This window comes from Panthera onca, chromosome E1, assembly GCF_046562875.1.
Source record: "Panthera onca isolate mPanOnc1 chromosome E1, mPanOnc1 haplotype 2, whole genome shotgun sequence".
Taxonomy (NCBI): domain Eukaryota; kingdom Metazoa; phylum Chordata; class Mammalia; order Carnivora; family Felidae; genus Panthera; species Panthera onca.
This window is the reverse complement of record NC_138352.1, coordinates 8,625,879-8,649,166: the sequence shown is the minus strand read 5'-3', so window position 1 is coordinate 8,649,166 and position 23,288 is coordinate 8,625,879. Positions and strand designations below refer to the sequence as shown.

Below are 23,288 nucleotides of genomic sequence, written 5' to 3'. Positions count from 1 at the left end.
CCAGTCGGACACCAGCCCGCCCCCAGGAGCCTGCGGGAATGAACTGCTGTTTTACTCTCTGGGATTCCTGGCTGCTCCAAAGCCCTGATGTGGGTTAAATCCCTCAGAAGGGGGTTCATGCACCTGGAGCCTGGGGCAAAAGAGCCCCCACCCCAAAGGCAGACTTTTCCCCACAGTGGTAGAGGGCCTGACCCTGACTGCAGGCTCTCTGCCAATAGCCTGGTATCCTGGAGATTTTCCCAGGCTGCACAGCAGAGGTTCCCCGGGGCCCTGTGAAAGGGCTCCAGGTGGTTCCCTAGAGCAGGGAACCAAGGCAAGAAAGAGCCCCTGCCTAGCAGGGTGGGCATGAATAGCCAAGGGTGGGCAGGGCCTCAGATCACCAAGGCTCCATCCCAAGCTGTACTGACATCAGGCCCTGGTGACACCCAGAGGTGCCCACCCGGACCATCTTGGCTAACCTCAGTGGGGGGAAAATGATGAGGGGACTCAGGATAGAGCTGGGAAACCATCGATCATTCTGGAAAGTTAAATGACCGGCCCAGAGTCATACTTTATGGCAAAGCTGACTAGGTGACCTCTCTACAAGGAACTAGGATTAACCCACCTAATGTAACGAACCCTCAAGGCCGGGGCAAAATAATATGAACTAAGATGCCCAGAGCCCAGCGTCAACAAAGCAGGGAGGTGTGAGTTTGGGATGGGTAGGCACACTGGGGAGCAGGGGTAGGGCAGGCCCACGCAGCTTAAGGATCACGTATGCCCAACCCCCAGGGCAGGCCCCAGCAGTTCCCACAGGCAGAAACACGCGCCTGGGGCCTAAAGGCTTATAGGTCAAGTTATACCAAAGGTGCAGTTAAGACCTCAAATCCCTCTCCAAAGTCAGGGGCTTAGAGCTCGCCAGAAATGTCAAGGTAGATGTTCAAGCTTCAAGTTTCTCATTTTGCTAATTTCCTCTGGTTATCCATAGGCCGCCATAGTCTGAAAGGTTAGAGCAAAACTTAGCCTCAGTAGATACTTAGGAGGTAAAGGTCCCTAGAAATTCACAGGGAAAATTAACACTGTCTTTCAGTCAAGCCTCCCCACCAGGTAGGGTTCTAGCAAGGCAATTGAGATCACAGTCTAGAAGCACTCAGCTCCTTCCAGGGACCGCCTACATCCGCTGTGGGCATCCTGAAGGCAGGGTTGGGTTTTACATATCTTTGCCCCCAAGGCAAACCGCTGGATTGTTCAAAGTTCGAGGAAAGAGCCTCCCTTGCAGAGCACTGAATTTGGATAAGGAGGGGCAGAATTACAAAAGGGTGAGGACTTTGTCCTAGAGGTATGCTTAATTGATGTGTAATCTAACTGGGAAGGCCAAACCCCCAGACACCTGTAAAAAGGAGAACGAATTACTAAACAGCTAGCCCTAAAAGACAAAATAATGTGTTAAAATTGCAGGGAAGAAGGGGGCAGGGTGCTGGGACTCAGCGAACCAGGTTAAGTTTTCTCTGGACAGATAAGGTTAAACTGTGGTTTACATCACCTTTGCCTGACTCGCTTTAATTTTTCTATCTTTACTTTTTTTCTTTTCTTTAAGATTTTTATTTGTAAGTAATCTCTTCACCCACCTTGGGTCTCAAACTTACAACCCCGAGATCAAGAGTGGCAGGTTCCACCGAATGAGCCAGCCAGGCGCCCCTCGCCTGACTTCCTTTAAAACCCAGGGAGCTGCTAACAGCAAGGGAATTCTCAGTTTGTGCCCCGTCCCCTTTCCTGTGGAATATCTCACCATTGGCGTTTATTACTTTGGTAAGGATCATTTACAAACGGAAGCCGTTTCTCAAAGAAGGAGCCCAAGGCCTGCTTCTCTGGGACTCAGGAGTTGGTCGTCCTCGAGGTCCGTCTGCAGCAGAACTTAGCCTCCGCGGATACCCGGGAGGCAAAGGGCACAAACCTTGGGAAAGCGAGCCGATCGAAGCCAGGTCACCCCGCCCAAACCCCTCTGACACCCTCTACGGGGCTGGCGGGCCGCCTCCTTCCCGCCCCTCTCGTTTCCAGTTAGGGTCGGGGACGAATCCACGGCCCGGGGGACGCAGACCCCGGGTTCCCTTCTCCCGTCGGGGCCGGGCCCGGAAGGTTGGGGGCGGGGTGGGGGTGGGTACTGGTTCCTGGTCACCACTGGGGCCCTCGGGACCCCACCGGCCCGGGCCGCCCCACCTGGAGGAGCCCCGACAGCCTCAGACTCGCAGATTTGAACCGAGGAGGCCGAGCGGCCGGGCGAGAGTTCCCAGCCGCCATTGGTTGAGGCGGCGCCGTGACTTCAGCGCCGAGGGCGCGGGAGGGAGGGCGCGGGAGGAGCCTGGAAGGGGAGTGTCCGAGCGGCTCGCCGCCCAGCGAGCCCGAGGGCCGGAGGGAAACGGACGCCGGCGCTGACATGGGCCTCCAGCCCCGGCGCCGCGCAGAACCCACGGAGGGGACAGCGCAGCCGCGCCGGTCCGGCGCTCGCGTCTGTGGGGACCCAGGTAGGCGACCAGCAGCCCGCGCCCTGCGAGGCCTGGGTGGGTTCGGTCTGGGGGCGGGGGGTGGCTCGAGGCCCCCGGTGGGGGCGGAGAGCGTGGAAGACGCCGCGACAGGGGGCCGAGGGGCGGGGAGGAGGGCTCAGAGACCCCCACTCCTGCGCCCGGCCCCGGGTGGAAGGGCCGGGCCGGGGCGCGCGCGGGGCGGCCCGGGTGCTTGGGACCCGGAGCCGCGCACCCCGTGTCCGAGCCGAGCGGGCTTTGGGGAGGAGGGGGTGGCCGAGAGCCGGGAAAACCGCGTTCGGCCTCGATTTTCTCTCTCCAGACCGGGATTCGGCGTCCGGGCCAGGGCGCTGCTGGGGCGGGTGGGACCGGGGCGGGGGTCGTCCCCGTCTTTAAAGGTCCACCCGCTGGCCCGGGAATAGGGCGTGCGCCGGGATGGGCAGGGGCACAACAATCGCGGCGAGCCGCCCGCCGTCTCCGCGAGGGGGGCGTGTGTGCGCACGGAGTTCTCCGTGAATAGAAACCGAATTCTTCGCGTGTAGTGGCGGAGGCGTGCACACACGCGCTCGCTCTCGTACACACGCTGCAGCACACGCCACCCAGTGTCACCCGGCGAGGGAGGAAAGAAGGAAGGAGCTGCCTGGAAGGGAACGGCCGAGGAAACAAATACAACCTCCTTCCAGCCGCCGCCGCCCCCCCCCCCCCCCCCAAAGCCGGGCTCCGGCCCCGCCCGCCTCCTCGGGAGACCTGGAGGCAGAGGCGGGAGAGGCCGAGGCGGGAGCGGACGCGGTGCCTCCCGGCGGGGTGGGGCGCAGCAGCCGAGCTGGCGGCCCTGGGAGGGGGCCACGCGCGGGATCGGCGCGCCGGGTGCGCCTGGGGCAGAGCGCTCCTGGCGTGGCCGCCGGCCGCGAGCGGTCGGTTAATGATTTAATCGCCCGCTTGGGGCGGTGGAGCTGCGGTCGGCCGTCTCTGGCTCCGCCCCCTCCCTGGAGCGCCCCCAGCCGGGGGTACAAAACTGCCCCTGCCCCGGGTGCGTCCTCCACCAGCTGTCCTGCGGGCCGGGCCGCCGCCGGTGAGTGTCCGACGGGGAGAGCCGGATGGGAACCGGGAGCCGGGGCTGGAGGGCTGCGGCTGGGCGGGCTTCCTGGGAGAGGACTGAGCCGTGTGTGTGTGTGTGTGTGTGTGTGTGTGTGTGTGTGTGTGTGTGTGTGTGTCTGTCTGGGGGAGGGGTGCTCTCTGTTAACTCAAACCAGATTCCTGGTGTTTCCCGTAGAGATACTGCAGCCTGGGCTTTGGAAGTTTTCTTTCTCTCCCTGAGAGAATGGAGGGGAAATACAATGCTTTTTCTTTTCTGTTCACCCTTTGCAATCTGACTGGCTCCCACGCCCTCAGCTGCATCCTCGGCGCCTATTCTTTGCTCGTGTGTATCCGAGCAGTTGAATGGGGACAGGGTCCCCTAGCTGCTGAAGCCTGCTGGCTCTTCTCTAGAGGGTGCGTGGTGCTGGAGGGATGATCTCCGTCTTCCTTACCCCAGCAGCCATCTGGACCAGAGAAAGCTTTCCCCGTGCAGCCGGCGTAAACAATGAGGGGCCCAGTTACAGGAGGGCCTCCTGCAATGCAACTTCTTCGAACAGTCTGGGTTTCTAATAACTCCCCGCCGCCTCCGCCCCCTTTCTGAGGCTGGGGTGGAGGAGGGGACCACCAGCAGGATGGACTGAATTTTAAGAGAACAAAGGGCACAAAGGAAGGGGGAACTGAGCTGTGGATTTTCCCCAGGAATGGGGAGTTTTCTGGACCCAGGCTGGGCCCATCCAGGCCTCTAGGTGGCTCCAAGGCTCCCAGAGCAATAATGGGGTGTCCTGGGGAGTGTGGTGAGGCTCCGGCCCTGTGTGGTAGCTAGGAGCCTGCCAGGAGTGGGGGGGTGCCATGTGGGCTCCACCTTTTATCAGCTGCCCTGTGTGAGCTGCCCATGTGACTACTGATTAGTGTGGTTCATCTCCTCCAAATGTGGACTTTGGCCCACCACTCCTGGAGGACAGCTGCTCCTTCCCACAATTGGGGCTTCAGTGAACCTTGGGAGATATCCCAGTGGGTTCTGGTCTTCCCAGGGGTTCTGGTGACCCACACAGGGACAGGGAGAGGGCTGGTGTGATCAAGGGAGTCTGCACCCAAGACGTGATGGTTTGGGGTGAATCTCAACCCCTCTGATGTCCCCCTGAGCTCACAGACCCCCGTTAAACTGCTTCGCTCAGGCCTCTACTTGGAACATTCCGTCCTTTATTGGGGTCCTTTATCTGCCTTTTCCTCTCTCGACCCTTCTTTTTTTCCCTTCCTTTCTCCCTTACACATGCCCACCCACTGATGCTTATCCCAAGTGGATGTGCAAACCCGGATCTACTTCTGTCCTCCTGCCTCTTGGAGACTGAATGTCCAGCCCTCACAAGACGGGAGCCCAGGGAGCCCCAAGCAAATGAGAGCCTTATCTACAAAAGTGGGGTGGGAGGATTTCTCCGCCCCAACAGATGTCGTCCTGGGAGAGGAATCTTAGACCCTTCTTGACAAGTCAGGCGCTTTCCCAGCAGGGCCTCAGATTGGCTCTGGTTCAGGGATTCCAACCCCCTCCGCCTTTGGAGTGGTTGATTGATTTCTGTGGCCAGGACAGGCCGTGCCCAGGTGTGGCCAGCAAGGTGTTTGATATTGGCCAGGCTTGCTTGTTTTCTGTCTCCTCTCTTTCCCTCTCTCTCCCTCTCACCCCCTCTCTCGCCCTCTCACCCCGTCTCTCGCCCTCTCACCCCCTCTCTCGCAGTCACTCTCCCCTTCTCTGGGGTGGGAATAGAGAGCTGAGAATTTCTGCCTGTCTCCAGCTTCCTTTGCCCTAGGTGGGGAGGGTGGAGTCTGTCCCTTGGAGGAACAGGATCCGGGTTGATGCCAGAGATAAGGCTTGGGGGCGGAGGAACAGGGGTTGTGCAATCTTGCCCTGGAAGCTGAGAGAGGGCTGACCCCAGCTTAGGTCTTCTGACCTAAGTACTGAAGGCTTTTCCTCAACCTTGGGAAAAGGAACCAAACCTTGGAGCCAGCTGGCAGAGGGTCCTGCAGGGCTTGCTCTGGGGAGACTTCTGGGATGTTCCGCAGGAGACAGACCCATGCCAGCCCTCTCTGGAGGAACTGGATGGTCACACCTGGAGGGACGTGTGGGTGTGTGTGGGTGCGGGTGTGTGGCTGGATGTGGTCCTTCCTCGCTCGCTCGCAGAGTATCGCGAAGGAAGTCTAAGCTATTAGTTTCCCACATTCCCACTCAGTGTGTCCTCGAAGCTCCGGCTGAAAATACGCCTCTTGTGGAGCCTTGGGCTTCCTTCCAGAAACGTACATCAGAGTCTCCCCCAGGCACTGCCGGCTTGCAGCTCGGGGCTCCATGCCAGGGTGGCAAGCACTGGCATCCAGACCCCTCCTTTTCCAGGAACAGGGGCACCGGAAGTCTCCACTCCGCCTCCCGAGCTGGGGAAGGGTCTCCCTTCGGGGTCAGGCAAGGGCAGTGTGGGGCACATTCGTGAAGGAAGGCTTCCACAGAGACTGAGCTGCCCTGCTGGCATTTCCCCCTCTTTCCTTCAGCCCAGGAGCGGGGGCCTCTGAAAGGCAGCAGTTCCAGGGCAAGAAACACCCCTGAGTGTATACTCAGGGACAGCGTCTCGCGCGGCCAGGTCTGCTCAGAACCATGCCATTTTTGCAGTGGCCAAATGTGGGCTGCAGACCCCAGCTTCCAGATCTTCCCAGGGTGACCACGGAAGCTCTGTGTCCCGGCTTCTGTTCCCTGCCCCTCCTTTGTCTGTTCCCCCAGGGGCCCACTCCCTGCAAGCCTTCTTTATGCCTTAGAATATCGCCCTTGAGCATCAAAGGGGGACTAGCGCCCCTGGCTGGGAGAACACAAAAGGAGGCTTCTCTGGGCTCCACTATAGCTTCTATACCTTAGTGAGAGTTGGATTAGGTCCGGAGAACCAGGGAGCATTTTATTGGGGGGTGGAGCGTGTGGAGGTTTTGTGCATTATTTGTCGCTGGCACCCACAGTGCCCCAGATTCCTCAGTTATCCGGCCCTCATCCTAGAGAGGAGCGGCAGGCGTTTCTTTTATCCCACCTTCGCCTCACACCCCCACCCCCGTATCAGGCTGAAATCAGCAAGAGTTTAAGTCTGGTCCCAGAGAAGCCAGACTCTTCATCCTGGATCGTGAAAGGTCAGGAAGGGAGGAAGCCAGAGGGCGAGCGGAGCCAAGTCTTGGATGGCTCGATCCACGGCCTGTGGGGACTGCAGTCTATCTCTGGGCTTCAGAAGCTGGGAGGACCCCTCCCCCTGCAACACTTCATCCTGGGGACCCCCCCCCCCCCCGCCAAGGACTTGAAAAGGGTCAGCTCTGGAGCCTTTTGGATTGGGTATCATCAGGTGGCTCCGGAGGTGGATGTCTTTGAACTTGGCCAGAGTGTCACTGGGGATGCTGGAATTTTCCTGCTACCTTTCGAGGCGTGGGCATAGGGCATCCACTGAGAGAGCACATTACAGCATCTTCACAGCAAATACGTGAGTGCTCGCCTCTTGTTGCGCTGAGGGCCTTGCTTACACGAGCTTATTTAATCCTTATGGCAATGCTAGGAAGTACATAATGGCACCAATCCCTTTGAAAGCGTGCGGGGAAACTGAGGCACGTGTAACGTGCCCGGTGTGGCCGGGCTGCGGTGGGGAGTCTGGCTCCAGGGTCCGTGCTCTCCGCCTCCACCCTGCGTGCTCCAGCAGGGCCAAGACGGAGATTTGCCAGCTCGCTCTGGAGTGAGTCCAGATCCACCCTCTGGAGAGCCTCGAGTGTCTTTCGATCCCCACTCCTCGGCTGAGCAGTGGACTCTCAGGAGAAGGGAAGTGAAACCAAACAGGGCCTGGCAGATCTGATTTCAAGCCCAGCCGCTTCTTTGTGAGGCGCCTGGGCTGGAGGGCGGAGCATTAGGGCCGCTCCCAGGTTCGGGGAGACCTGCCCTGGGTGCTCAGGCAGAGGGGGTCCCCACCAGGCACCTCTTCCTTCTCTCCTGGCTCTTCCCCCTGTGATGGCAGCCGCTGCTTGTGTCCCGAGGCAGGCTGGGGGGAAACACAAGCTTCCAGGAAGAGTCCCGTAAACAAGCAAAGTTGCTGATATCCTGGAGTCACTGGCTCTTGACTCCTTCAACTCCTGAGCGGCTTTGCAGCTTCCTGGCTTCCCGTCGTCGTCGTTGGGTCACAGGGCACGCCTTCCCTTTCTTACCCCGGAGCTGTTTTCACCCCCAGGTTGGGGGCGGGTGGGGGGGCCTTCTCCTTCCTCCTCCCACTTGCCTTCGCTGCCTCCCTCTCCTGGCCCAGAGCACACGGTTCTGGGATCGGGAAGGAGGTGGATGCAGAGACCAAGGTGAAGGAGCCCGGTGGAGAGGATGGCCGGTTGCCCCTGTATTTCCCAGGATTTATCTGTACTTGTCGCTGGGGTGGTGGAGAATGGAGTGGCCAGGCTGGGAATATTTTAACCTGGAATTCTATGTAAAACTGTGTATCCTGTGCGTGTGCATGCATCCAGAACCTTCAGATCTCAGAGGCCGGGGCCCCAGCAATACTTAGGACCCTCCCCTGCACACCTTACGGTGGAGTGGGAAGAACCACAGTGGGAAGAACCTCAGAACCAGGCGGATCCTGAGACTCTTCTCTCAGCCCTGTTCTTCGCAAGTACGTGACTTGGTGGAGCATTGGTGTCTCTTAGCCTCAGCTTTCTTATCTGTAAGATGGGGATGATAAGTCCCTTGGATGGTGGGAAAGAACACAGGACAGTGGTAGTACTTGTTTTGTTGTTAAAAAAAAAAAAAAACAGGGGCGCCTGGGTGGCTCAGTCAGTTAAATGTCCAACTTCAGCTGAGGTCATGATCTCACGGCTCGTGAGTTCAAGCACCGCGTCCTGCTCTGTGCTGACAGCTCAGAGCCTGAAGCCTGTCTTCGGATTCTGTGTCTCCCTCTCTCTCTGCCCCTTCCCTGCTCGCACTCTCTTTCTCTCAAAAATAAAGAAAACATTTAAAAAAGTGGGGGGAAAAAAGCAGTTTAGCCAAGATAGAGCAGCTGCTTGGTGCAGAGGAAGAGCTCAGTGAATGTGAGTTCCCTTTCTCATACTTCCGGTGACACGTGGGCCACCTGAGATCCACAGGTGGGAGCTGGGATAGCACTTCCCAGAGTGGGGTCCTCAGCCCCAGCCTTAGAGCCCAGGCTCTGCTACAGTTCTGTCACAAGCCTAGACAGCTGCTTCTGTGTTTTCCAGCAGTCAAAGGGTAGATTTTCTAAGCTATAGTGTGTTTTCCCTACTGCACCTTCACCTGGCTAAGTTACTGGCTTCATTTTCTTATAAACTGTAAGAAACTATCAGTTCTCTGAAATGAACGAGAATGTCTGAATCCAGTGGTGAGCCTAATGCATGATCAGTGGAGATCCCTCTAGATCAGCACTGCCAATAGAGAGAGGTACCGTGCCAGCCACATACGTAATTTTCAGTTTTCCAGTAGGCACAGTTTAAAAAACTAAAGACAGGCATCTGGGTGGCTCAATCGGTTAAGCGTCCGACTTCAGCTCAAGGCATGATCTCATGGTTCGAGGGGTTCAAGCCCCGCATCAGGCTCTGTGCTGACAGCTCAGAGCCTGGAGCCTGCTTCGGATTCTGTGTCTCCCTCTCTCTCTGCTCCTGTCCCACTCATGCTCTATCTCTGTCTCCCAAAAAATAAATAAATGTTAAAAAAAATTTTTTTTTTACTAAAGACAGGTGGAATTAATTTTAATGTTTTGTTTAACCTGAGTGTACACATCAAAAAGATATCATTTCACCACATAATCATAAAAAATTAAGACATTTTGCATTACTTAATCACACAAAGTCTTTGAAATCCAGTGTGTTTTTAACACCTATGGCACATCTTTATTTGGATGCGAAATTGTAGAAATTCTTCATTCGAATTTGAATTTCCTACAACTTAGGGTTGAAAAGGTGGGTTTGTATATAGTCAAGTGTGTTTAGCAGCGTGGACATTAAATATATATAAATTAAAAAAGAAAAGACTAGCGTCCCCATTTAGCAGCTATAATAGTCAGAAAATACAGCTAGGTAAAGGGGGGAGGAGCATAATCCACTCACAATGACAAGAGGGCACAGAATGACCTGGGATAAACACCACAAGGAATGTGTATGACTTAGAACATTTAATAAAGGAGATTATCCAAAAGATTTGAATAAATGGCTATGAAGCTTTGATGTTGTGATAAAGTCCATTCTTCCCAAGTTCATTTCTTCTGTCCTTTCAATTCCAACATAATCCCAGTAGGATTTCTTTTGGGACTTACCATTTTTAAAGTCCATCTGGAAGAGGAACAACGTTAGGAACAAAAAATGCAAGGAAATTTTAGGGAAAAAATTAAAGTAGGGATATTCCCCTATTAGATGCTCAAAATGTTTTACAAAGTGGCAGTGTAGACCTGTTTAGAAATCAGCAGACCAGCAAACAAAAAGGGGAGTCCCGGGGCACCTGGGTGGCTCAGTCGGTTAAGCGTCCGACTTCGGCTCAGGTCATGATCTCGCGGTCCGTGAGTTCGAGCCCCGCGTCGGGCTCTGTGCTGATGGCTCAGAGCCTGGGGCCTGTTTCAGATTCTGTGTCTCCCTCTCTCTCTGACCCTCACCCATTCATGCTCTGTCTCTCTCTGTCTCAAAAATAAATAAACGTTAAAAAAGTTAAAAAAAAAAAAAAAAAGACAAAAAGGGGAGTCCCAAGATAGATTCATGAGTGGAAGGGTATCTGTAAATAAAGAATTTAATATCTGGTGAAGGTAACTTTTAATGCCTTACCCACATTTTATAACAATCCTATAAGGAATCAGTAACGTGCATACAACATTGTTGTATTTTAATCGTTTTTCTATTTTAAACAACCCACAATTTTATAAGCCACAGGCAGCTTTACTTTGTTGTATTTCCTTCCAGTATTTTTCTCTCTGAGTAGTTGCTCATTATTATACTACCTGGTGTTGTAGAGGAAGTGGATATTTTCATAAACTGAAAAGTGGAGAAGGTCTTTGCTTCATAGTGTTAAAGCCAAAAACCACGCAACAAATTTGACTATATAAAAATGAATGAGCACTCTGTGGAAAAGAAGACAAAATCACCCAGCTGCAAACGGGTGCGTGATAAACTTACAGAAATATGTAGGATGGTAAGAACATTTTAACTGCTTTAATATTTTAAAAAGTCCTACAAATCCATTGAAAAGGTGAAGCCCCTTCCCCGGAGAATTGGGCGAAAGGCTTCGACAAGCAATTCCCAAGAGAAAGATACAGAGGCCGATGATGCACTTTTTAAATGCTCATCCTCCCTTATAATTAAGGAGATACAAATGACAAGTTTGTGAGTGTGCTGATTGTCTTGTTTTTGTTGTTTCCAACTAAAGACACAGAACCTGGTCTCAGACACTATATTCCTGTGTTGCTGGAACTGCAACTTGGTGTGTAGAACCTTCTGGAGAACGAGTTCACAACAAGACACAGAAGTAATTTAACTTACTTTTCGACCGGAAATAAAGATTGGCGCAAACTTAGCCAGAGGATTTTTGTTACAGAGTTGGGATAAAATGGAAACAACCTAGCATTCGTTAGCGGCCCACTGGATGTAAAATTTTGGAATTTAGTACTTAAATTAAAATAACGCAGACGTTATTTATGAACATGTAAATATTTTCCCCCAAAGGTGAACAGTGGTTGGCTTTATTTATCTACCTACAGTGGAAGGTACTGCCCTTGTCCTAAAGGGAAAATGCCTCAATCAGCACTAGCCAGTAGGAACGGTTTGCGAGTTTCAGATTTCATTTCCATTTTGAATAACTGTATTTTATTATCTTTTTATTTTTTTTTAATGTTTGTTTTTGAGACAGAGCATGAGCAGGGGAGGGGCAGAGAGAGGGGGAGACACAGAATCCGAAGCAGGCTCCAGGCTCTGAGCTGTCAGCACAGAGTCCGATGCGGGGCTGGAACCCACAAACCCTGAGATCATGACCTGAGCCACCGTTGGGGACGCTTAACCCACTGAGCCACCCAGGTGCCCCAATAACTATATTTTAAAAAGTGAAAAGAGATAGGTGATATTAATGTATTATTTAACCCAATATATTCAGAATAGTCTCGTTTTAACATGTAACCAATAGAAAAATAGGATGAGCTATTTTGCATCTTGAAGTCCATTGTCTGTTTTACCCCTTAGCACGTGTGAATTCGGACTCCCCGCGTTTCAGGTGCTCTGTAGCCACGTGAGGCTGGTGCTGCCACACCGAACGGTATAGCTGTAAATAATTTAATAGCCCTAGAGAGGCAGCAGAAGGCAGGAGTCACTGAGAAGTTCTGGTGTGGAGTACGTGGGGTTCGCCTTGTGAGCCCTGCTCCGGCCGAGAGCCTCGCATCCTCATTAGCTGGGCTGGGCTCACCCAGCAGGGAAAGCTGGGAAAGTGCACAGGTAACTTGCATCTCTGGGAAGCAGGTATTGAAACTGGGCCCTTGTTCACTTTCCCTTTCTTCTAGGAAGCAGGAAGTGGGATCTGCCCACATGGGGCTGGGCAGTGGCATCCATGGGCCAGTGAGCCTGGTCTGGATGGGCAGGCAGGCAGGGGTGATGGAGCAAATACAGGGCCCCAGCCTGGGAGGTTTTAGGAAGGGAGCTTGGTTCTGGTCTTCCTTCTTGGCAGCTGGGACTACCAGGAGACACGAGGGGGACTAGAGCGGAGCGGGAGGGAGGGACGTTGGAGGCGGGGCCTTGTGCTGAGCTGCTAAACACGCCAGGGGAGTCCTGGCTCGGGCTTCAGGTTGGTCTCTTCCCCCACCCACCCCTTCCCAGGGAATCAGAACACGGGGAGGTTCCTCTGAGCAGGGAGCAGGAATGAGATCCTGAGTAGGGAAGACCGCATCTGAGCCAGCCCTGAGAGCAGATCTCTGACAGAGAGTCCGTCCCAATGAGTCTTGGTTCCAAGGGTCTTGGATAAGCAGCCTCCCGATGCCGTCCTACCCACCCACCCCTGTCTTCCACGGGCACATTCTCAGCTGGGAACATCTGAATAGGCCAGGAGGCATCACCTCGTACAGAAAACCATGGGTCCAACGCCCATCAGAAGTGGGCTGAAGTCACCATTTAAGTAGATGTGAGAGTGACCTGTTGGGTGAGGCTCACGCCGTCTGAGCCTCAGTTTCCCTTTCTGTAAAACGGGGGGCAATCTTGATACCCTCCTTGCAGGGCGAGGGGCACAAGTGGCCCATGGTTTAGGACAATGCCTGGCATGCGTCAGACACCAGACTCTGTCATTTAGACAGTGTTGCTGTTTCCACACGTGGCTTGGTGGTCCACCGTTTGGGGGGGAGCACTGGGGTGCTGGTTGCCCGGTGTGACCCCAGCCTTTTCTCTGCTCCCGTGCAGCCACCGGAAGAGCTGAGCTTAGGGCTGTAGGAGCAGCAGAAGCAGAACTTTCACCTGCCCCGGGCATCTCGGATAGTGTCCCACTGTGGGATCACCTGTGTGGGAGGCTGGCCTCCAACTTGGAGCTTTAGTGACACTGGAAATTGGCCAGTCTCCGGTGACGGTGATGGTGGGGGGGTGGCGATTGTTACCTTTCATCTCCTGCTCAGTTGAAGAGGCTCAGGCATCAGGAAGCAGCTGTTGGGGAGCGAGCTCTTTCGGGGGAGTCCTAATCTCCGTGTCTCCCCTGACACCGGGCTGCTGGAGGTCGCCCACTTTCTCCTCCATGACTTTGAATACAATCTGTCTAGCTTGGGGGAGGGGGAGGAGGAAAAAAGAACAGACATCCGCGGGGGATTTTGGCGCAGAGAGAGTGGACCCGAGACCCACCTCACCCAGCCCCAGCTCGGTGCCTTGTATTGGGCCCTGAGAACCAGACAGTTTTAAGCTGGTTTTGAAGTTGTCTTTTCCTTAATCAGCCATTGATGCTTTGGGATTTTTATGACTATTATTTTTTCTTACCTTTTTTTTGTTTGTTTATTTTTCACAGACAGAGAGAGACAGAGACAGAGCATGGGCACGGGAGGGGCGGAGAGAGGGAGACGCAGAATCCAAAGCAGGCTCCAGGCTCCGAGCTGTCAGCACAGAGCCTGATGCGGGGTTCGAACTCACGAGCCTTGAGATCATGACCTGAGCCCAGGACGGAAGCTCAACCAACTGAGCCATCCAGGCGCCCCTATTATTATTATTATTATTATTATTATTATTATTATTAAAACAGCATACCACATCAAAGAAAGCAAAAAAAATTGCCTGTTTTCCACTCAAGCCTAACTTAATTCCTCAGTTTCCCTGTGTGCCCTTTAAGCCTTTCTCCGTGTAGACGTGTGAATGCTGTGTATGAACAAGCCTGAGCTCTGCCTGCTTTCTCCTTCCCCTTAATGCCGTTTGGGAAGCAGCTGCCCGTGTGGCAGCGTGGTTTTCGCAGGTTAATCGTTTGAGTTAATAGGACCTACTCCTCACACCCCTTTCCTTATTCCTGGCCGTTAGGTTGTTTCCAGCCTTTCGTGATTCTAAATAAGGCTTCTATGCATATCTGCGTGTGTGGTTTTTTTTCCTGCTTTGAAATCGTTCCACAGGGCAGTTGCTAAATCATAATCATTTTATTTTTTTAATTTTTTTTTAAATTTTTTTTAATGTTTATTTATTTTTGAGACAGAGAGAGACACAGCATGAATGGGGGAGGGGCAGAGAGAGAGGGAGACACAGAAGCGGAAGCAGGCTCCAGGCTCTGAGCCATCAGCCCAGAGCCCGACGCGGGGCTCGAACTCGCGGACCGCGAGATCGTGACCTGAGCTGAAGTCGGACGCTTAACCGACTGAGCCACCCAGGCGCCCCAGTCATAATCATTTTAGAGCCATTATTTAAAGAAACTGCCATAGTTGCCCCTGCCCCAAGACCACACTTGGGGGCAGTCCCTTCATGTGTCCTTTCATGTGTCCCTTAAGTCCCTTAATGTGGCTTCACCATCTCTGAGAGTATGGTCACTCCATACCCAGGGATTTTAAGGAGATATTTGACACGGATAGGCAAGTGGTACAGGAGTGGGTAACGGTGGTATTTCACGTTTCCATCCCGGGCTTTTTTTTTTTTTGGTCGCTGTTCAGGCCCAGATTATTTTAAGACCGTGCTTCTTCATTTCCTGGTGCAAACAGCACACTTACAAATACGAGGGCTTTTCGCAGTGCGCGTGAAGCAGGTAAAAGATTCCAAATAGTACTAGAGTCGGCTAAAATAACAACATCGCCCCCACCGCCGTTCCTCCTGCATTATGTAAGAATGTGGATCAAAGCGTCCACGGTTCTGTTCATTCACCGAGCAGCCCGTCAGCCCCGTCCCACTGTTGGGAGTTAAACCGTCTCGTGCCTTCGCTGGGATTCCTTATCTTTGCAGGAGAAGGCTGCCGAATGTTCCAGAGGGCACCGAGTCTCTCTCTGGCCTCAAAAGCCAGAGCCTCTAGCCTCTCAGGGAGGGAGAGGAGTGGCCCGTGTTACGAGGAACTTGCACAAGGCCCTTCCATGTGTTGCTCCGGCTGGCAGGGGCTGTGTGGCAGAAGGCCTCCCCTGTTCGGGCAAAGTTAAGTTCTTCCTAGTGGTGGAGTGTTGGCTGCACCCTGGGAGAAAGGTCCGCAGCCCAGCAGGTGAGACCTGCCGGGGGAAAAGGCCTCTGGGGCTTGGCCGGGGCCTGGAGTCTTTGATTCTGCCCTTCCTCTCTTCCCCCATCTGGGCCCTCAGCGACTCCTGGTGTCACTGCCTCCAAACCCTGCCCCGCTTATGCCCTCCTCCGTCTGTCTCCGTAGCCGCATCCGTCTCCTGGCCCCCATCCTCTGCCCCGGGCTCTGCAGCGCCGGCCGTCTTGTGCACCAACCATGTGCTGCTTGGGAACTGCCATCTGTTTCCTTTCCTACCAAGAATGCCATCCAGACTCCTACCTGGTCCTCAGGGGGCTGGGCCTGTGTGACCTGGCCCTTGGCCCCTGGGTTTCCGTTCCGTTCCTCAAGCTCCGCAAGCTTCTTCCCACCCCTGGGGATGTGCTCGTGCTGTTCCCTCCCTGGATTGCTCTTGACCTGCCTGTGTCCTTTCCACCATTCAGTTCTCAGCTCACAGAGCCCCTTCCTCAGAGGGGCCTCCCCCAGGCCCGTGACACCCACACTTGCTCCCCTTTCTTGACGCCAAGCACTTGAGAGACTGTCTTACTTGCGTGTATACAGCGCTGTTCCCCACCCATCCATATTCACTACAGACTTGCCCCTGGGAAGGCGGGGCCTTATCCACCTTGAGATTTCCACTGTCCCGTCTTCGGAGCCTAGACAGGTATGGGAAAATGGGTGGATATGAATGAATGAATGAATGAATGAATGAATGAATGAATGAAATGAACACAGCCTCCTGTCGCCATCCCAAGCCATGACTGAGGTTGTCTTTCACCAAATATCCCCTTGCTTTCCACCGTGATGCTTGGGGCTGGCCCCAGATGGGCGTTAGAACAACTCAGGGGAGTTGATGGAGAGGCGCCTCCGGTGGCAATGGCAGTACGGTGGGCGTAGAAGCATGCGTGCCGTGAAGCAGGGTGAGCTGCGGGTCAGCTGCGAGAGTGGGAGGCCAGCCTTGCCGCCCCAGGAGAACTTGGGTCTCTCGCCTGCCTTGGCCCGGCTGCCAGGAGCCAGCCACCGCTTGGGTGTTTGGAGCGCACTGGTCCAGCCTGTCCTTCTGTCTGTCTGGTTGCTGCTTGACTGGCTGATCTGGGAGGCCAGTGCTCTGTGTGCAACATGCCAGGAAGGATGGGTGAGGGGTCCAGGCAGGCGCTGTCCTCCGGGGTCCCAGAAGAAGAGCTGAGCTGGGAGCGTGATTGGTGTAAACCAACCAGGGGCCTGGCTTTCCAGGGAGGGTCCGTTGCTCCTGCCTTGAAGGAATGTTCTGGGGATGGTGGGGCCAAAGGGTAGAGGCATCTAGATCCATCAGAGGCTGGGGAGAGTGAGGGACAGCCGTGAGTCCCTGCTCCCTTTTCCTTTGCTCTGGCAGGAGAGTGGAATTGTGGCTTCGGGCCAGGGTGGTGGTGCCCCGCCCCGGGCAGGCAGGCTGTGGGGAGTGGCCGCCTTGTCATCAGGCAGCCTATTTAGCCACATCCCCAGAGCTGAGTCATGGCACTTAGCAACACCCCCTGCCAAAGGCACAGCTCTCTTTGGCAGGATCCCCTTCCGGGTGGGAGCGCAGGCCTCCTGACCTGCCGCCCCCAGGACTGGCCCAGGCCACCTGCTTGCCCCTAACCTCAGTGTTCCATCTCCTCACCCCCGCATCGCTCTCTGTTCAGAGCTTAGGGTTCTCACCAGCCCTGAAGCCTGGCCCATCGAGTCTGAGCTCTAGGATCCCAGAGACCCAGACCTTGGCCCCGTCCCAGGATTGCTAGGCAGTGGGATGGCAGGTGACTCCACAGAGACCCCAGCTGTCTCCAGACTCTTTCATGCTGGGTACTGGAGGGATGGTTTGGTGTTTTATAAGACGGAAAGCCTCATTCCCACCCCCAGGGAGCGCGGCTATGAGTAGCACACAGCACCGGCCAGACTTACTTTCTTTCTGGGGGTGTAGGGCCCAGCAGGATGCTGGGGCCCCGGGCCTGGCCTGTGGATTTCCCCGCTGGCCGCTCTTACCTGTTTTTTTTGTTTTACCCTCCAGGATAGAAGGGGGGCTGATGGCATGATGGGACCCTCCTGTCCTGTAGTCTTGGTGGCCAGAATGCCAGATCCCTGTGAGTGGCCACCAGCCACTCCACGGGTTCTGCTGAGCCCTTGGCGGTTGAGTGTGTGGTTCCCCTTTCTCTGTCAGGAGCACTTCCCATCGGGAAACCACAGCGCTTAAAGTTGCCTACTGGGTCTGGGGATTCCTACTGTTACAATGAAACCCTGAACTCTGGAAGTGCGTGTCTTGTGTTCCCACAGTTCTGACCCTTTGTGCCCCCTATCCTGTCTCCCACCCGCCCACCCCCCCTTTTTTTGTTGTTGTTGTTTATCTGGTAAGTAGTATAAGCTTTAGTTTCCTAGCTGTATTCTCAACCTGGGGCATTTTTGCACCCCCCCAGGGGACACTTGGTATGTCCGGAGACATTTTGGTTGTCACACCTGGGGAGGGATGCTGCTGGGATTTAGTGGGTAGAGGCAAGGGTGCTGTGAAACATCCTACCATGTGCAGGATGGCCCCCACCACAAAGAATTATCTGGTTCAAAGTGTTGACACTCTCGGATCGTTCAGGAACTTTCTTGAGGAAGCAGCTAGGCTCCTCCTTTTTCTGGACTCTCCTGGCCCAGACGCAAGGAGAGGTGTCCAATTGGTAAAGGTAGCTGGTGAAGGATGCTACCCACCAAAGGCCAGAGAAAGGTCTGGAGCAGAGCACTGGACCAGGAGGCCAGCTTCTCGCCCAGCTCTGCCGTTTGGGGCAGAAACCTGGATGAGTGACTTTGCTTCAGTGACACCTGTTTTCTGGAGCTGCTCTGGGTGTCCCTTCCCTCCCAGCTCTTTGAGATCCCAAGATTCTGTGACTAGAGGCAGGAGTTCGAATGCAGGCCGTTTGAACACGTGAGCCTTTCCCATTGTTGCCTCAGTGTCCTGGGGGCAGCAGAAGCTCAGGGATTCTCTGGTACCAAGCGTTCATTAGAAACCTGGTTTGATTTCCTTCTGTTCCTAACACGTCTGAGACCAACCCCAGCCTCCCTTTGTCTTTTTTAGCCAAAGAGAGCTTTTCCCCCAAAGGTTTGCCTGGGAGCCCATGGCAGACCCAGAAGGTCACATATGCTGACACTCTCCTGGGCAGTGTGGCGAGGGGATAACCCTGAGGCCAGTGCTTCTCATGTAGTTGGAGTCAGAAAACCGGGGCCCATGGGCCAAATCTGGCCCACAACTTGTCTTTATATATAAAGTTTTATTGGGACACAGCCATACCCTTTGCTTCCATGCAGTATGTTGCTGCTCTCCTACTGGAAAGACAGTATCTTCCCCAAAGCCAGAGATCTTTAGTCTGTGGTCCTTTATAGAAAATGCTGGCCAATCCTTGGCCTCGCTGGTCCGTGTCTGATTGTTTAGAGGTTAGGTCCCAGGGCGTGGGCAGGAGAAGAGGGTTCAGGTTAGGGATGGGGAGAGCTAACTCGCCTGAGGGTTGGTGGGAAGAAGGGGCAGGAAGAGGGAGAGCTGACTGGCGGTAGTGAGAGTCCTCACCTGGCTCTGAGCCCAGCCCAGGTCACCTGTGCCCCGGTGCCTGGCTCCTGCCTCCCGTCCTAGAGAACTTTGTTTGCTGGAGTGACAGTCGCATGACTGCCTGGGGCGGGGTTTGGGGGGTGGCACTTGATGGTTGGGGAGCCGTCAGACTGGGCGTCAGCAGCTGGACAAAGACTGAGAATGCTGTGGGGGGTGTTTGGAGGACACAGGGGTCAGGCCGGCCGGGAACCCTGGAGCCGGCTAGAGGCTGAAGGGAAGCCAGCGCGGCCCCTGGACTGGGAAGCAGAAAGGGAGATGGGGGAGGGCAGGACGGAGGTGTTGCCTTTCAACAGGTCTTTGAAGACCCATTGCTAGATGGGATTCAGTGGTGAGTCGGCCCCGTCGGAACCCTCTGGAAGCTCAGGGTCCAGTGGGCACATTACAGCCCAGCTGGCAGGAATAGAACGATGTAGCCGGTGCCTGCGGGGAGAGGGGACATCCAGAGTGCCGGGAGGCCGGAGGCGAGGTGGCCGAGAGGGTTCACCCTGGCTAAGGACGGTTTCCCGGAAGAAGCGACGTCTCAGCCGGGCCCGGAAGGACGTTGAGTGAGCCAGGTGATAGGGTGTGCCAGCAGGGACCTGCATGTGTCCAGTCCTGGAGTCCAGGAGGCAGAAGCTGAGAGAGGGCTAGGACAGAGAGCAAAGGTAGGGGAGCGGCAAGCAGTGGCGTGGAGGAAGGAGGGAGGCAGGGACGGGTCGCCAGATCGAGGGGTCTGCACCGGTGAGTCCTGGATGGCTTTTGTTTTAGAGAAAAGGTGAAGAATGGTCTGGAGAGGGACAGAAGGGGAAACAGGGATCTGCTGGGCTGGCGTCGGGGGCCAGGTGGGATGTGGCGGCCTAGCTGGGGGTGAGGAAGAAACCGGCGGGACACCCACGGGTCGCGCTTCGCAGTGGGAAGAGTGGTCCCGCCATGAAGTCTTGTTGGCAAGACTACGGCCACCATCACCCCTTACCCACCCGCCTTGTCGGATCCCGTCCGTCTTCCGGCCCTGCTCAGCCCTGCATTGCTGGGTTTAGCCTTTGGGGCAGGTCCCTCCAGAGGGAAAAGGACTGGTTTGTCTCCAACAGTCGACCTCAACTTGGTGCTTGCCAGGAGCTATATGGGTGGTACCTGGAGCTTTCAGATGCCCCAGGCTCTCCGGGGCCCCCCTCGCTGATCTTCAGTTCCGGTTAACTGTCCCCCCGGGGTCGGCAGATCTCGGGGGCCGGGCCGTCTAGTCCCTGCCCTCCTCCTGCACCCTTAATGATTCAAGAGACCAGAATTTTCTAGTCTTCATCCCTAGGAGACACAGGGTGAGTGTCCAGCAAAGAGCTTGGCCCCACGGTGGAGAGGTCGCAGGCGGGGTCCTCGTTTGTGGGACACCCAGTAAGGACTGGAAGGCTGGAGAGCTGGTTTTGTGGGTCCCAGCGGCCCCGCCCCAGTTCTGATTCAGAAAGCGAGTCTGGCCGCCCACAGACGTGGAGGTGCCGGGCAGCGTCTCTCCGGAGCCCATCCTGTTCTCTCCCTCGTCAGAGGACCATGACTCAGGTTGAGGTGTCCACTGCCTCCACGGGGACTGAGGTCAGACCGCAGGAAGAACCTAGAGCGTGTCTCCAGCCCGGCTGTCCGCGGGAGTCCTGTCCTGGACCCAGGCTCTTTCCCAGAATGCCACACGGAACCGCCTGTGCATCTCTACCGCCTTAAACGTGGTTGTGTTCACGCTGGTGGCATCCTGGTCGGGGGACATGCTGTCCTTCAAAAGAAGGATCGTCCTTCTCTCTGGTTCAGGGAAAGCGTGTCTGTGGCTACCTGAACTCTACACGGCTACCTAACCCGAGTGCCTGCGCGTGAAGAATCAGGCAGGCTTAGGCCACCCACCGGTGGCTTCTTTCACAGGATTTCATTCTGGTGGGAGAGCTGAGGTTTGGGCAGCAGCCCCTCCCTGCGGCCAGCCCGGGTTAACCCTTTGCCTGCTGTTCTCTTCTTGCAGCCCTATGATCTCCCCCTTGGCACCTATGCCCGCCGGACTTCACATCTGACCCCCGACCCGCCTGCCGCCTTGGGAGGCCCGCCCCCCCCGCCCCCCTCCCCCCACCGGCAAGATGCCCATCCTCAAGCAGCTGGTGTCGAGCTCGGTTCACTCCAAGCGCCGCTCCCGCGTGGACCTCACGGCCGAGATGATCAGCGCCCCCCTGGGCGACTTCCGGCACACCATGCACGTGGGCCGGGCGGGGGACGCCTTCGGGGACACGTCCTTCCTCAATAGCAAGGCCGGCGAGCTGGACGGCGAGTCCCTGGAGGAGCAGGCCGCCTCCTCGTCCTCCAAACGCGGCCTCCTGTCCCGGAAGTTCCGGGGCAGCAAGCGGTCGCAGTCGGTGACCAGGGGGGACCGGGAGCAGAGGGACATGCTGGGCTCCCTGCGGGACTCGGCTCTGTTCGTCAAGAACGCCATGTCCCTGCCGCAGCTGAACGAGAAGGAGGCCGCCGAGAAGGGCTCCGGCAAGCTGCCCAAGAGCCTGTCGTCCAGCCCCGTGAAGAAGGCGAGCGCCGGGGAGGGCGGCCAGGAGGAGGCGGGCGAGGGGGAGCTGGCGCCCCGGCGGAACGGGGCCACCGCGCCCCACTCCCCCGACCCCCTCCTCGACGAGCAGGCCTTCGGGGACCTGACGGAGCTGCCCGTGGTGCCCAAGGCCAGCCTGGGGCTCAAGCACGCCGAGTCGGTCATGTCGTTCCACATTGACCTGGGCCCCTCCATGCTGGGCGACGTCCTCAGCATCATGGACAAGGAGGAGTGGGACCCCGAGGAGGAGGGCGGCGGTTACCGTGACGGGGACCCCACAGGCAGCACCCTCCGGGCTCCCCCGGCCCTGGCATCGGCGGCCCCTCCACAGGCAAGGCAGCAAGAAGGCGCGTCGGGCCGGGACCTGCCCCAGGACGAGGGCTGGGCGGCGGCCCCCAGCCCCGGCTCGGCCCGCAGCGAGGGCAGCCACACCACGAGGGACAGCAGCTCCCTGTCCAGCTGCACCTCGGGCATCCTGGAGGAGCGCAGCCCCGCCTCGCGGGGGCCCGACAGGGCCCGGGCTGCGCTGCCCCGGCAGCAGGACAAGGAGTTCTCCTTCATGGACGAGGAGGAGGAGGATGAGATCCGGGTGTGAGGGGCACCAGGCGGGAGGGGGGCTCCGTCTCCTCCCTGCCCCCTCCCCCCATCCAGACCACCACCCCCTTCCCTTCCCTGTCCCGTCCCATCCTGTGCAAGGCAGCCGGGAGCCTGGCTTCCACCGCAGACCCTGGACGTCTCCCGTCCTGGACGTGGGGCGCTGGCGAGGCCGGGGCCCCAATGGGGACACAGGGAGGTGGCGTGGGCACCCAGCTGCCTGGCGCACCCAGCCCTCCCGTGTGCTGCGGGCTGGACCGGGTGCTTGCGGCAGGAACCGGTTCTCCCTTCCCTCCAGCCCGGCTTCAGACGGTGACGCATGTCAGCCAAGTCCCCGCCTCGTGGGGCAGCAGCGGCGGGTCAGTCCGGGAGCGGCCCCGGTGCCTCGGCCAAGGACGCTCGGCTCGCCTTTCCTCTCCTGGTGTTTCTGCTGTGACTGGTGGCCGTGTGGCAGGAGGAAAGGTGGTCCCACGCCCCGGCCCCCCGCTCCCGGCTCCTGCACCGCGAGCCTGGAGCCCCTTGGAGCAAAGCCGGACCGAATGTGTGCACTAACGCGGCCCCTTCCAGGGGGGAGAACAGGATGGGGAACGAAAGAAAGGAGGCCCCAGGCTTCCTGAATTTTCTAAAAGGGGCCTTTCCAGGATGACACTAGGAACAGGCTGGGCACTCGCTCGGCCCCTATCGATCTGTTTGTTCTCCTGTCCTGTTTAAATCCTTCCAGAGCATATCTGGAACAGTGTTAACAGCTCTGCTACCAGATGGAAGATCAAATCCTTTTAGAAAACCTTTATACTAAGTGCTTCCAGACTTTATTTAGAACTGTATGGGGTGGGTGTCCGTGCGTGTGTGTCCTTCCCCTCCCGCCCCACTCCATGGCTATTAACAGTTGCAGGCAGCCAGTGTAGAAATTTTCTGGAAAAGGATTTTTTAAAAAATTAATATATCATTTCTTGGAGAGCTAGAAGCTTTTTTGACTGAGTTACTCCCCACCCCCATACACACACACACACACACACACACACACACTCACACACACTGACCACTTCCCCTTCCTTTAGGCCTTTTCTGCCAGCAGAACCCTCTCCCCCACTTCTGAGGCCCCTAAGGATAGAGGATTGCCAGATTTAGCAATAAAACAAAACAAAACCAGAACACGGAGATAAATTAGGATGTCAGGCATACAAAGGATAATTTTTGTAGTATAAGTATGCCCCACACCATGTTTGGGACATACTTATGCTAAAAAAACTATTTGTTGTTCTTCTGAGATTCCAGCGTTTCACTTTGGTCCTGTAACCCTGCCCAAGGAGGTCGAGTGGGAGCTTGGGCATGTGCCCC

General features: G+C 56.1%; 1 protein-coding gene across 3 annotated transcripts; it reads left to right on the top strand.

The window, feature by feature from the left end:
* Positions 1–2,344: 2,344 nt before the first annotated feature.
* CDC42EP4 (CDC42 effector protein 4) lies at positions 2,345–23,097 on the top strand. 3 transcript variants are annotated; one of them, XM_060645525.3, is made up of 2 exons: positions 2,345–2,501; positions 20,790–23,097. In XM_060645525.3, the coding sequence occupies exon 2, from the start codon at positions 20,902–20,904 to the stop codon at positions 21,949–21,951; it is 1,050 nt and encodes a 349-aa protein (XP_060501508.1). In that variant the 5' UTR covers positions 2,345–2,501; positions 20,790–20,901; the 3' UTR covers positions 21,952–23,097. The 3 variants fall into 3 exon arrangements, with proteins under 3 accessions (XP_060501508.1, XP_060501510.1, XP_060501511.1); XM_060645527.3 differs by lacking the exon at positions 2,345–2,501 and adding an exon at positions 2,942–3,570; XM_060645528.3 differs by lacking the exon at positions 2,345–2,501 and adding an exon at positions 17,672–19,540.
* The last annotated feature ends 191 nt before the right edge of the window (positions 23,098–23,288 follow it).

Excerpts from the sequence above, each read along its gene's own strand:
- CDC42EP4 (XM_060645525.3), top strand. The coding sequence starts at position 20,902 with ATGCCCATCCTCAAGCAGCTGGTGTCGAGCTCGGTTCACTCCAAGCGC.